Here is a 14,585-nt window from a genome sequence, read left to right as displayed (position 1 = left end):
AGAAAGAAGGAGGAGGAGGAGAAAAGAAGGAGAAGGATCCTGAAGATCAGGAAGGAGAAAGGGTAAGTGAAACAAAAGGAGTAGAAAATGAGGGGAGAAGAGGACTAGGAAGACAAAGAAGAAGGGAAGGAGGAAGAGAAGAAAGATGATGATGATGATGATGATGATGTGATGAAGAAAAGAAGAAGAAGAACAAGAAGAAGAAGGTAGAGGAGGAGAAAATCAGGAAAGGGAAAGGGAAGGGGAAGGAAAGGGGGAAGAGGTAGGAGAAGAAAATAAGGGAAGAAGAGGAATAAAAAGATAAGAAGGGAAGGAGGAAGGAGGAGAAAAAGAAGATGAGAGAAAGAAGAAAAAAGATGATGATAATAATGAAGGAGGAGGAGAAGGCCAGTTTTTTGACAGCCTCGCCTCATAATTGATAGAAATTAATGAACTTGAATCTCAGCTAGAATGGAAGATCTTATTCTGGAGATCATAGACTCCCCCCACCCCAAGAAAACCAGGGATAAATTTTAGGGACTCTGTTAACTTAAATAAAAAAAAATGACATCCTTATTTTCACTGATCTCTAACTGAAATTTAGCATTTCTTTTAATTATTTAAAAGCATTTTTTTTCTTGAGAAGGGGCCCACAGGCTTGACCAGATTGCCAAAGGAATTTCATGACATGGATTGGGCTGAGAACTTCTGTTTAACAGGATCTGCAGGGCAGCAAAAGAGTCTCCGAGGTTTGGGTTAGAGGGATTGTTTTTGTTTTGGATCGGCAGTCTCATTTGTTGGGATTTTTATAGTACCACAATCAGGAATGGAGAAGAGTTAACCAGGGTCTCAGCAAGTCTTCTGGCCAACCCACTAGGTCCCTGGCATGAGCACATACTTTCCATGCTTAGACATATTGGCCAAGACCATAATACAGTCGTGATTTCCAAAAGAAGACCAGGATATACCAAAACTGGAACTGGCACCTGCAACCTGCTCCTGAGCTGTCACGGCAAAGATGGAATATACAAGCAGAGATGCAGAAGCCCACCTGAGACACAGCCTCCCTTGAGAGTGGATGCCATGCCTGCCATGCCAGGCAGACAAATGGACCTGAACACAGACAATTTGCACCTGCTGCTGGGGAATTAATTCTAATAGAGCTAGCTAAGTCTTAGGAAATATGGAGAGGAAACAGACCAGAGATTTTAATGCTATAATGGACTTCCAGGTAAGAAAACTCTCTCATCCGATGCAGGTTAATCCCTTCTCTGCAACTTAGATAGCCTTAGAGAATAGCCTGAGAATGAAGAGGTTAAATGATTTGCCCAGCATCATGCAGCTAGGCTGTATCACTGGAGGGATTTGACTCGTTTGCTCTCAGTTCTTCCATGTTGCACAGCCTGACTATAGAAGAGTCTATGGGGATGATTGCTCTGCTACTGGCCCAAATATATGGTTTGGGGATAGAACCTCTGCTCACTGATTACTGTACAATAGAACCCAAGTGATATCAAGTCAGGGAATGATGGAGCTTTCAGGAAGTCTAGTGATGCTCAATATTCTTCCGGTTAGCATGCAATAGGTGCTATGACCACCAGAGGAGATGGCTCCATGTCCCACATGTGGTTTTGACTTCCTCCCTCCTCTGCCCCAAATAACCTGTAGACATCTCAGGAATGCTGACCACATAGAGGAAGATCTGGGACAAAATCTGGGTGGGCAGGGGAGGAAGCCTGGTGTATGCTGCATCCAGCTTTCCAGAATTCATACCATTTAAAGCTAGAAGGGACTTTGGCGATTAAGTTCAACCCCCTCATTGTACAGATGAGGAAACTGAGGAGCCAGTAAGGTTTCACTCTGAATCTTGCTTCAAAATCAGTCATGTAATCCTGAGCAATTCAATTAATCTCTCTGTGCCTCAGTATCTTCATTTGTAAAACTGAATAATAATTATCTTGTAGGGTTGTTGTTAAGCTCAAATGAGATGATGTTTGTAAAGTACTTGGCAAGTCTTAATAAATCATCATTAATTCATCACAGATGAACCCAGTCCATTCTACCAAAACTTGATTCAATAAGAGCATTTCATAAAAATCTGGCATATTCTATCACAATCCCTTATCTTTTCTGCAGTCAGAACGTTTGAGAGTTACTAATTTGGACTCAAAAGGGGCAGAGGAAGAATGTCTTGAATATGTCCTTCAACTCCCAGAAAAGCCCCTCCACAGTTTCTAATCAAAGATTATTTTCAAAAAGGTGAGGAGAATGATCTTGCTGACAACCTGCCCCATAGTGAGGGATATGGTGAATTCTGCCATGATATAAGGGAGAATCCACAAGGGTGGAGATCTATAAATATCTCATACTGAGCCAAGAACACTTTGAGAGTCACCACGTACTCAGCAAAACACTAGCGAATTCCTAGTAGTACCTGGGGTCAGGACCACTGACTCCAAGCCATATCTATGCTAAGAGCTCCCTTCTTTATGTGCTGCCCTGACTTCAGGCTGGTGTCAAATCACTTTTTACCAAAAAAAAAAAAAAAACCCTCATGGACAGTATTAAATAGTCCATAGGGTCATGAAGAGTTAGATACAATTGAACAGCAAGAAGTATAGGTGATAATCAATTGATTGACAAATATTTATTAAGCGAATACTGTTTTAAAATAAGCACTGGGGAAACAATGAAAGGCAAACATGGTCCCTGATTTCAAGGGGCTTCCATTCTAGTAGGAGAGATAAATATAAGATGCCTAAGGAGTAGATAGAAGAAAACCTTAGAGGGTCACCAAATATTCTAGTATCCCAGGAGGGGAGAGAACATAAAATGGCATTCTGTAGAAAGTGACATTGAAACTGAGTTTTGGAAGAAGTCAAGGATTCTAATAAGTGGAGATGGGGAAGGATAAAATTCCAGGCAAAATGACTCAGGAAAGGATTTCTGAAGGGAGTGACATTTGAGGGAGACTTTGAAAGACACGTAGGAATTCCCCCCGAGGATGGAAGTAGTGTGGGTAAGGGTATGGAGATGAGAGACCAATTGTCTAAATGACACAGTTTGGTTGTAGTGTAAAGTTCAAGGAGTATAATATGTAACTAGACTGCCAAAGTAAGCTGATGTTAGATGGTAAAGAGCTTTGGGGAGCAGGCAGAAGAGTTTGAGCTTAATTCCCAGGCTTGTTGTCCACCAGCTGCCAACCAGTTGCCACTCATGGGGCAAGCAAAACAGCCTAAATGAAGCAGCAAATCCTGCTCAGTGCCTTGGGGGCCATGTATCAGATGAGTTGAATTACTTCCATCACTTTAATACCTCCTCTCAGAATCCCAACAGAAATAGGCCAGGAAACTGAGCCCAAGAACCCCAAGAATTGCAGCTCCCCACCCCCAACCTCTGACCCTCCAGCTGAGCCTCTGAGTTACCATCCCAGGAAACCATGTGAGAGAGCAACCAAACAGGTTACTCAGTCCTTTCTTCCTTAGCAGCCACAGTAACTAAACAGAAATGAAAGTTCTCACCACAAAAGTCCTCTGTGTATTCAGGTGGCTCAACATCATAAATAGCTAGAATTTTGTCAGAGGAAATAACATTTTAAAATATGCATTGTCAACTGCTTTACCATGGTAAGCTGTAACCGAAGGACCACAGGGGCCTTTGCATCCATCTGACTTACAGCCGAAATCTCTCATGCATTTCATCTCTCTCTGTTTGAATGTAAGTGCCTTCAGAAAAGGGGGCTGTCCTACTTTTCTGTTTATATCCATAACACTTAACACAATGATTAGCACGTTGTTAGCACCTAATAAAAGTTTTCATTCATTCATTTACTCATTAAGCTATAGGGAACTACCAAAGATATTTGAGCAAAAAAAAGATATTACCAGATTTATGCAACAGAAGGATTATTCTGATGTGTTATGGGGAAATTGGAGTCAGGGAAGAATAGAGCACTGAATCTTTTAGAAGGCTCTTGCAACATCTTGGGAAGGTGATAATGGAGGCTTAGACAAGAATGGCAGAAGTGGAAAGAGAAGAGGGGCACAGATGCAAGCAATACCCTAGAGGCTGACTCAAGAGTACTTGGTAATTGATTGGATCCAAGGTATGAAAGAGAAGAAAGAGCCATATAACCTCGAGGTTGGGGACAAAAGAGACAGGGGAATACTGATGTTGTGGACAAAAATACAAAGTTAGAAGGTAGAGATAATTTAAAGGAAAATAATAAGCTTGGTTTTGATCACATTGAGTTTGAGGTCCCAAAAGGATATCCTAATAGAAATGTTTTGTGGATAGCTAGAAATATAGTTCTGGAGTTCAGGAAAGAAGAAAAGATTCAAGGGATATATGTATCTATCTGTGTGTCCATATGTTTGTATGTGAGACAAAGAGATAGAGGCACAAAGGAGAGAGAGACAGAGATAAAAACAGAGAGACATACACAGAGAGAGTAGAGAGATAGAGATAAATAGAGAAACAGAAAGAGAAAGACAGAGAAAGAAGAGGGAGGGAGGGAGGGAGAGAGAGAGAGAGAGAGAGAGAGAAGGAAAGAGGGAGAGAGGGAAGGGAGGAGGAAAATAAAGAGGGAGGAGAGGGAGAGGGAGGAGAGATGGAAAAAGGAGGAGGAGGAGGAGGAAGAAGAAGAAGGGATGAATGAGTAAATGAAAATGTCCAAGAATAGATCTTGAGAAATACATATATAAGAAGTGGAATGAGCTAAGTGCGGAGAGATCTAATAAAAGATGAGAATCAAAGTGAAAGAAATAAAGTTAAGAGAAATTTCAGAGATTCAAGGAAAAGTAAGGAAGGATGACTTCTTAGAAACCAAGGACACAGAAAGACTCCAGAACCAAAGAAGTCAGCAGCAGCCTCTTTAAAAGATCTCAGAGAATGAAGACAAAAATCAAAGGACACCTCATTTAGCAATGAGAAAATCACTAATGCTTTTTGATAGAAAAGTTTCACGAGTTAGATATAGCTGAACTTGGAATTCAGGGAGTTAAATCAGCTTCATGATCAGGCAAGTCCAGGAGGAATAGGGGATCATGGGAATTCTGAGGTCAGGGAAGTTTTAGTTCATGGTTCTTTAATACATAGGAGCTAGACGTGTGACATTATTGTTATAGGAAATTCCCTTTACCAAAGCAGATTGATTTGTTTTCTGTAAATTATAGACCGGAATCAAAATAAATAGATCACAAAAAGTTCACCAATTCTGAATACATCAAAGATGGGATGTGATGATAGCAGGTTCAAGTCCAGATGTCTATTCACTGTACCATATATAAGGTGGGGAAAGTTCTGGGTCCAAAAGTAAGCTCAAGAGAAGATGTTGCTATGGAGAATAGCCCTTAGGATGCTGAAACCTAAGGCCAAACAAGATCTTAACATCTGTCACAAAGGATGATTTCCTTAGGGATGATAAAGTTCTCTATCACCTTTGCCTATGATACACCAGGATATTCTCCATCATCCATCAGTTATAAGTGTGGTCAGGATACTCTCTTCTGTAATTAGGAATGCTGAGTGACCATTTAGCTTCTTTTAACCAGATTGGCTAATTGTTCATGGGAAATAGATCCTAATATCATCAGTTCATAGATGTTAGATTTGGAAGAGACTCTAGGAGCCATCTAGTCCAACTGCTTCAATTTACAGAGGAAACAAAAAATCCCCCCAAAATTCAATGATTTACCAATATCACATAGTCAAGCATAATAAAAACCAATGACATTAGAACACTTAAAAGTTTACACAGTGCTTTACAATTACACCTGGGATTCATTCTCCTTCTCAACTTGATAATTTATGCATAAAATCCAGAAGCATGATCAAGTTTCTCAGCACATTAAAATTAGGCTCCTGTTACTTCACTTCATCCAATGGTTTTCAAAAACTTTACACTCTTAATCTTTTTAAGTCTTTTAAATGTTCTAGATACAGTCTTAACTAGTTAAGGCAACCAGGTTAAAATGGGCTCAACCCCATTCAACTGAACATGTGAATCTCACAACAAATTCATGAGGTGGTGACTAGAATCATCTTTAATCCCTATTTTACAAATGAGGAAACTGAGAGCTAGAAATTTAAGTGTTTTTCCCCATCACAGCCAGGGAATACCAGAGGAGGGATTTAAACACAGGTTTTCTTACCTCTTAAGCCTTGCTATCTTTAAATAATAAAAGTAAGCCATAAAGTCAGGTCCTAAACATAGCTAATTGCATCCTCTTACTGCTGGATAACTTTCCACGGTCCCCAATTCTGTAATTCCTTGTAGCACCCAGAAGATGTCTCCAAAAGATGCTCTAATTCATTCTTCAGCTCCAAAGTGGAAGGGGGAGCAACTAAGGGAGAGGTAAAAGATGTCTTTTCTATCCATCATTGCTAACGCCCCCACCCCCAAAAAAGGATGCAAAACTTCTGTGTTAACAAACCTCCCTCTATTCTTGGGCAAGATCATCACGGGTGGAAACATCTCCAAGAATTGTCTGTCTGGTGGGAAATAGTTCTCCTGCCACTACATGAGCTGGCAGGCAGGAGATGCAGTAAAGCAACAATTTAATGAGGAGGGGATTTTGGAACAGATGGATGCATTCTAGTCCCTGCCATCCAAGGGAGCTTCCTGGAAGCCAGGACGCTGGACCTTGCCTAGTCTTCTCTTCAAATAGCCTTAACCACCTTTGGCCGCAAGATGGCATTCAAGGCCCAGGAACAGATCATAAGCTTCCATGTGGAGAAATTGTCTGCCTTCCAGGCCTGGGGAAGAAGGCAGTGAGTGAGGCAAAGAAATGCATGTGCACAGCCCCCAGATCTAACCCAAGCCAGTCCCACATCTGCACAGCAGGAGCCACAAAATGAGGAGGCCCCACCTTATAGATGCAACAAGCTTCCTACTTTTAAATGATGGAATAAAATCTGTCAGAGTTGAGCAGGAGCCTAGAACAGAAAGAATCAGAGCTGGGAGGGGCCTTAGAACAAAGAATGTTTAAAAAAAAAAAAACTGGAAAGGGCTTCAAACACAGAATGTCAGAGCTGGGTGGATACTTAGAACACAAGATGTCAGAGTTGGAAGGGACCTTAATACAATGGATGTCAGAGCTGGAGGACCCTTAGAATGCAAGATGTCAGAGCTGGGAGGGCCCTTAGAACCCAAAATTTCAGAGCCGGGAGAAACCTTAGAACACAGGATATCAGAACTGGAGAGTCCTCAATCATCTTTTACAATCTTTCTCCTGTCCCTCCTATCTTTTTCATTTCTGCTCATCTATTTTAACCCTCCTCTCACTATAAATGTTTGCCTTTATGCTTCCCCAGGTATTATAAGTACAAATTACTAGCTGAATTTCCTGTCTCAATTCTATCCCATCTCCAAACTGTCCATCATATCATGTCTTAGTAATGGCCCCATTTCAAGACTCTGATGACGTCATTCATCTATGTAACAACCTGCTCTAGCTTAACTTTTCCCATAGAATAAAGTGTGGCCGTCATTACTGAGAGGAAGGCTGGTGTTCCTGGGGTCAGGAGGAATTTAGGATTGAACCCCAGTTCTGATATGTATCCATGAGTCAATTTATTAATCTTTTAGAACTTCATGGTCCTTTATTCATAAGATCTATTTCATACATAGGGTTGTTACAGCCACATGAAATAATATATGTAAATAGCTTTGTAATTCTGAAGCATGATGTAATTAACTACTCTTCTATTTCTGTCATTTGAGGTTGCCCAGTCCAGATGCAACCTACCTTTTTTTGCTTTGTCTTATTCAACTTTCCATCCCATACTCTTTTGTTTTACCCCCTCCCTCCCACTCTTTGCCTTCACTATACTATCTCTCATCCCTAGAATAGATTTCTCCTACCTTTGTCTATTGAAATTCTTCCATTCCTTCAATGTCCAACTCAGGAGCCATTTTCTCCATGAAGACTTGCACATTCCAAAGCAATCTTTGCCTCTGTCATTTGCATTTATCATCCTCTTATTTTACACAATTATTATTATTATTATTATACACAATATTTCACCAATTAGTTTGTAAGATCCTTGAGAGCAGGGCCTCCCAACCACAGAATCTCAGTGTTCAAAAAGACCTCAGATGCCATCTGGCACAATTTGAACAAGAAGCCTAACTCATTACACCTCCAGCATTAAATGTAGAATCCCCTGTTTGGCTTTTAAAGACCTTTATAACCTGATGTCTTCCTGCCTTTCCAGCTTCTTACATTTTACACATACGCTAGGATCCAGAATCTCTGACTTGCTTGCTGATCTTTGCATTCAACACTCCATCTGACTGACTACTATGTTCTTTTCACTGGTTGCCCCTCATGCCCGGAATTCTCTCTCTCCTCACGTCCCCCTCCTAGCTTCCCTGGCTTCCTTCAGGTCTCAGATAAAATCCTACATTCTGAAGAAGTCTTTTCAAGTCTCTCTTAAAATTAGTGTTTTCCTCTGTTGATCAATTGCAGTTTATCCCCTACATAGTTCTTGCATGTTATGCTCCCCCATTAGAGTGTGAAGTCCTTCAGAATAGGAACTGTTCTTGCTTTCTTTGTATTCCCAGTGCTTAGCACAATGCCTGGCACAAAATAGATACCAAGGAAATGCCCACTGGCCTGTCATGACTGGTCTATGAAGCCTCATCTCTGCTCTTTCCAGTGAATGAATTCCCTCCCAAAGTGGGCTTTTCTACTTTGGGATCACTCATTTGTCATTGTTAAGGAGTGTTTCCTTTGTTAAACCTAAACCTTCCTTTCTCTAGATTCCATCTAATTCTACCCTCTGGGCCCAAGCAAAACCAGTTAATCTCCTTCTCCTGTAATAATTCTCTTTTTTGATTGGAACTAGGTTGTGAAAAGCTTTAAATAGCAAAAACAAGTTCGCACTTGATCCTAGAAGTATTAGGAAATCATTGATGTTTACTGAGTCAGGAGTAGAATCTTGAATAGAACTTCATCATTTGTCAGAGAATCCATACATTAAAGGTATATGAATGCATTTTTTATCAGAGTAACAACCATCCTCATCATCCTTGTCATCCTTCTTTTCCATTACCACCATCAAAACTGCACTCAATATCACCTACCATTGCTATTATCTCCACCACGATCACCAAAAGGATGATTGAACCCTTATAGAATTCTTGACACAATATAGGATGGGGGACAAGCACTTCCTGTGGCTGAAGAGGCTTAGAATCTAGTACCAAGATGGCCAAAGAAAGCTACCACCAAGACTTCTAAAAAATTATCATTGACACCTACCTTGCTGATCTCTGGAAACTTGAGCCGAGCTCCTTCAACCTCACTGAAGGCTCTGTTGATGGCAAATTGGATGGCCAGACCTGTCATGGTGCCCGTGGAAAGGGGCTCGATCTTGTGCACGGCCTGCAAGAGGCTGGCCTTGGTCCGATGAGCCTTGAGAGGGAACTCATGCTTGACGGCACTGGCATAGTTGATCACCCCTACCCGAGTCGTGTTGGGCCCCACATCTAAGGACTCGATGACTTGTGACAAGAAGACTTTGACTTTTTCAAATTCATGGGGACGCACACTACGGGAACTGTCAATGATGAATACCAGATCTGTGGGCCTTGTCCTGCACAGATGCCCTGTTTATGGGAAGGAAGATGGTGAAGTTTATAAGAAAAGGAACCAAGGAATATTTTCCAGACCAAACCTGGGAAAGCAGCTAGATGTTAAGAAATTCAGAAGAAAAACTCACAGTCAATACTTACCAAAATATTGATCCAAGTTAGAGCTTGGATGTTCCCTACAGTTTGAAGAAAGTTGAGGTACTAGAACAGAGTTTCCTAAGGAGCTTGTTGCTTGACTCTGTTCCCTAAATATACCCAAAGGGGTAGTTTTCCCCATCTTTCACCACCTCTCTTACTTATCCAATCCATGGTGGGTTGGAAGTGGGGGGATAGGAGAGCTAATAGTCAATTAGAATCCCAGCAGGGTAACCACAGATTCAAGAATCTTGGAGGATAGAATAAGGTATAATGAAAAAATAAGGGGCTGGGAGTAAGGAAGCTTTGACTTACAATCCTGGCTCTCCTATTAATTTGCTGTGTAATCTTAATGAAGTCATATCCCTTCTCGGAGCTATTACTTCAACTATAAAATAAAAGCTTGGATTATCTCTAAGCTCTCTCTGGAGTCTAATATTTTATATTCTCAGGTCCCTTTTAGTTCTGATTTTCTGTTAGGAAAGACCTTTTCAGACTTTCCCAGCCCTGATATTCTGTATTCTTGGGTCCCTCTCAGTTCTGACCTTCTGTATTCTTGCATCCCTCTCAGTTCTGACATTCTGTATTTTTGGGTCCCTCTCAGTTCTGACCTTCTGTGTTCAAAGCATCCTCCCAGCTCAGACATCTTGTGTTCTAAGGACCCTCTCAGTCCTGACATTATGCTCCTATCCTACAGCAGTCTTTTCCTGATTTCTTCAGACATCAAACACACACACATTATTTTGTATATTTATTATGTTTACTTCTCTGAAAACATGTTACAAACAATAGAATTTAAACTACTCCAGGGCTGATACTTTCTCACTTTTGTCTTTGTATCCCCACTCTAGCACTGTAGCACATAGTAGCACCCAACAAATACTTGCTTATTGATTGCTACTCTGAATTGGGTTACATATATAAATATACCTCATCCTGGAAACTGTAGCACAGAGGAGAGTCCTCTGAAATACAATTTGCCCACACCAGGCTCCAATTTAGTGATGCTTCTAACCTTCATTGATGCAGGAGAAGATGGAGCTTCCCTCCCCTCCCCGACTCCTTGGTACCACCCTCCCATCCACCATCCCTCATCCAAAGACTAATTCTCCTACAGATCCGGTGCCTATGAGTTGACTACATAGATAGCAACAGAATCCTGGAGTAGGGTTGGGGGAAGTAGAGGGATTACTTATAGGATCATAGAATTCTAGTTGGGAGGAGTTTTACTGAAGCCATTCAGATCAATCTCCTCAAATGAAGAAAATGAGACACAGAGAATTAAGTGGCTTAGAATCACACAACTAGTGTGAGGATTTAAAATGTAGCAATAGTCTACATGTCATGTAGGTACATGCTACATGTACCTACAGTGTGCAGAGCACTGTGGTACACACTGAGATACAAAGACAATAAGATTGAGCATAAAGAATTAGAATACACAACAATTTGAAGCCCTCAAGCAAAACTTTGGTAACCTCTTTTGATATGCTAGAATGAAGATTAATTTATGATATAAGTTAGACCAGGGGATCACGGAGGTCTCTTCCAACTCTCCAGTTCTGTGAGACAAGGCAAAAAAAGGTGGGAAGAGATTATGGAGGGCCATGAATATTAGACAAATAACTTTGTAGTCAAGTCATCTTAGAGTTACCTAGACTAACCCCCTCATTTTACAGATGAATAAACTGAGGCCCAAGGAAATTAAATGGCTTGGTCAAAGTCACACAAGTATTAGGATCATAAATCAAGAAACTGGGAAGTACCTGGAAAGTCATCTAGTCATTTTACAATTAAAGAAACTAAGAGCCTATTGTCAAACAGATAGTAAGCATCAGAGGTAAAATTCAAACTCAGGTCCTCTTACTTTAGACCTAGTACTTTCCTCCCACTCTTCCATGCTAAATAGTGGAATCTCTGGATTAGCATGTCATCCCATCTTGACCAATGAGGGATTTCTTCCCCTGCACCATCCCTGACAAGCAGTCTCTAGGCAAAGATCTGTCCATGTTATAAGGCAGACCCTCCTATTATTATTAGACAATTCTGATTGTCAGGGAGTCTTCCTTATATTAAACCGCAAATCTGCCTCTTTAAACTTCCTCTCCTTCCCCCTTAACCAATTCTGCCATCAGTAACCAAGCAAAACAAAGCTCACTTAGCATTAAAAACTGATTCTGTGAAAGTGTGGTATAAGCTAAAACAACATTACTTGGGGTCAATCGGTTCCCTAAAAGCAACATGTATATGCAAGCATTAAACAAAAAGGTTCAAGTCAGAGGAATTAATTCTGTTTCCCTGACCAGGGAAATAGGGAAGATAAGTGATTTAGCTAGGGTTTTTTTGGGGGGGCGGTATTTGTGTGTGCGTGTATATATATGTGTGTGTGTGTGTGTGCATCCATGAGGAATGATGGTTCTCATATGGTGGCAAATGGAGTGGGGGATAGATAATGAGAGCATGAAGAGGTAGAACAGATAGGGCATAATAACTGACTGAGAAATAAGGGAGAGAAAGACATGAAATTACCTTTTTGAACATGGTTTTGAACATGGAAGTCTAAGGAAATGGTGGTATTAGAGACTAAAATATCTCTAGCCCTCTGCCTTGATTCAAATTATCCTGAAATTGTAGCACACTGAACTGGTAAGCATCTAGCACATTATAGTGGAGTGGACAGTGAACCTTCTTAGCTGGACTCAATGGCCACATCTTCCCAGTTACCCAAATTCTAGCTGTCTGAGAAGCATGGTGGAGGAGCAATCCCTACATGAAATCTGGAATTAACTCAGGTCTGGGTGAAAGAAAGGAGAGCACAACTGGACACTAATTTTGGGCTCCCTGAATACTTCCTTCTAAGAATCAAAGCATGTTATTGAGGAGAAGTGAATGAAGCTTTTCTGAGTGTCTATCATTGAACCATGGCAAAGGAAAGAGTGTGAATTCCCAGCAGGTACTATTCTGGTTTTTGTGCCCATCTCTGTCCCTGACGTTGTCCTTTCCCTTGTCCATTTCTCTACTTCTATCACTGTACCTGATCCCATCTCTCTCCTCCTACCTCTGTCTCTGTCACTAGTCTTGTGTGTCTTTTTTGTTCCAACTCTCTCCTTGTCCCTGCTCCCTTCCTGCCTTTCTCCACCCTTTTTCCTGTTTCTGTTCTTGTTTCTTCCCTACCCACCTCACCCCCATGTCTCTTCTATCTCTGTGACCTTCAACAACTCATTAATTCTATCTGGGCTTCAGTTTCCCCATGTATAAAGTGAGGAGATTAAATTAAATGAATCCTAAATCATACAGCTTTAAATCTATCATGCTATGAGCCCATTCCTGCCTTCTCTTTCTGTCTTTGCCCCTGTTCTTTCCCCTGTCTCTGCCTCTGTTAATACTCTGTCTCTGAGCCCATCTTAATTTCTATCCCCAATTCAGCCATTATCCCTGGTTCAGATAAAACAATCAATCAACAAGCATTTATTAAGCACCTGCTATATGCCAGGTTCTGACTCCATCCCTGTCCTCTCTCTTACCCTGTTCCTGTTTCCCAACCTACCCCAATCCCTACCCTAGTCCTTATCTTCAATTTCACTCCTCCCCTTTCTGCTAGGTGGGACAGTGAATAGAACACTGACTGATTTTAGAAATTAGGAAAACCTGAGTTCCAAACCTGTTTCAATCACTTACTAGCAGTGTGATTCTGAACAAGTAACCTACCCTATTCTAGACTCAGTTTCCTCATTTTAAAAAATGAAGATAATAACAGTACTTCCTTTACAAAGTTCTTGTGAAGCTCAAATGAGACAAAGTAGAATGTATTTTGCAGACAATAAAGTGTCAAATCAATGCTAGCTATTATTATTGTTGTTGTTGTTATTGATTGTCCCTGCCCCATCTCTGCCTTTCTGTTCCTGATCCTGTCCCCATACCTCCCTATTCTCTGGACTCTGCCCTTGTCTTCCTATCTCTATCCTGTCCCCTCTTGCTCCAAGAACTTCTTCTCCCCACCAGGACTTCCTGAGCCTGGAGGGCTGCAAATGTGCCTTGAGGGTGGCCCACTGTGTCTCCAAGGAAGCAGCTCTTCTCGATGGCCCTGATCTCCCTTGCATCCCAGGCACCTAAGCCTTCTGATTCACTCTAGGGGCAGATGCAAAGTGGTCCCTTACCTCTGACCTGTTGGGGTAGCCCCTGAGCCCCAGGCTTCTGGAGAAGGAGCAGCAGGCTGCAGAGCAGGAAGCCAGAGGAGAGGGTCCCCATCATGTTTCGTCAGGGCTGGAGGCAGACACCAGAGTGTCCTGGAGCAGCTGGAGCAGAGGTAATAACTTGAGGGCCCCCCCTCCAGAGGGTAAGATGAGGCCCCTGACTGACATGGGGCAAGGAGGGGGGCGAGGACGCTGAATGGATTTGTGTGTGGTGGGGGGCAGGGGCGGGGAGGGAAAAGGAGGAAACAGGTTGGCATCCAAGCTGCTCAGTCTTGCCCTGCCCCGCCTGCCCACAAGGGCCCCATTGCTTGCAAAAGCAGCCAGTGATTCGACTGGAATGCAGGGAATCTCAGTAAATCCCATCAGGGACCAGGGGGGAGAAGAAGGAGAGAGGGAGGGAGAGGGAGCAAAAAGATGGGAGGAGGAACAGGACAGCCTGATGACTTCTTTGGGAGTGGGGGGAGGAGAGGAGCTTAGATGTACTCTACCTGAAGTTTCCTAAGCAGCTAAAGGGCCCGGGCAAGTGAGGTAGCCTTCCTCAGCGTGAAAGTCACTTTGGACTATCACATTACTATGTTTCCTGGGAAGTTTCAGCGAAGGATTTCTTTTGTCTTGGTGTTTAAACTTGGCCATTGCTTAGGGTAGGAATATATTAGCATTTCTGTAGGGTTTTATAAACA

General features: G+C 41.9%; 1 protein-coding gene across 1 annotated transcript in view; it reads right to left on the bottom strand.

Annotated features, from left to right (window-relative positions):
• MATN1 (matrilin 1) overlaps positions 1 to 13,960 on the bottom strand; it is a 26,302-nt gene extending 12,342 nt beyond the window's left edge. The window contains exons 1-2 of the mRNA XM_051991373.1: positions 13,870 to 13,960; positions 9,246 to 9,592 (exon numbers count right to left, since the gene is read on the bottom strand). Coding sequence (XP_051847333.1) covers positions 9,246 to 9,592; positions 13,870 to 13,960 — 438 coding nt within the window. The remainder of the gene's footprint in view (positions 1 to 9,245; positions 9,593 to 13,869) is intronic.
• Positions 13,961 to 14,585: the final 625 nt, after the last annotated feature.

This window comes from Antechinus flavipes, chromosome 3, assembly GCF_016432865.1.
Source record: "Antechinus flavipes isolate AdamAnt ecotype Samford, QLD, Australia chromosome 3, AdamAnt_v2, whole genome shotgun sequence".
NCBI lineage: Eukaryota > Metazoa > Chordata > Mammalia > Dasyuromorphia > Dasyuridae > Antechinus > Antechinus flavipes.
This window is presented reverse-complemented; position numbering and strand designations above follow the sequence as displayed.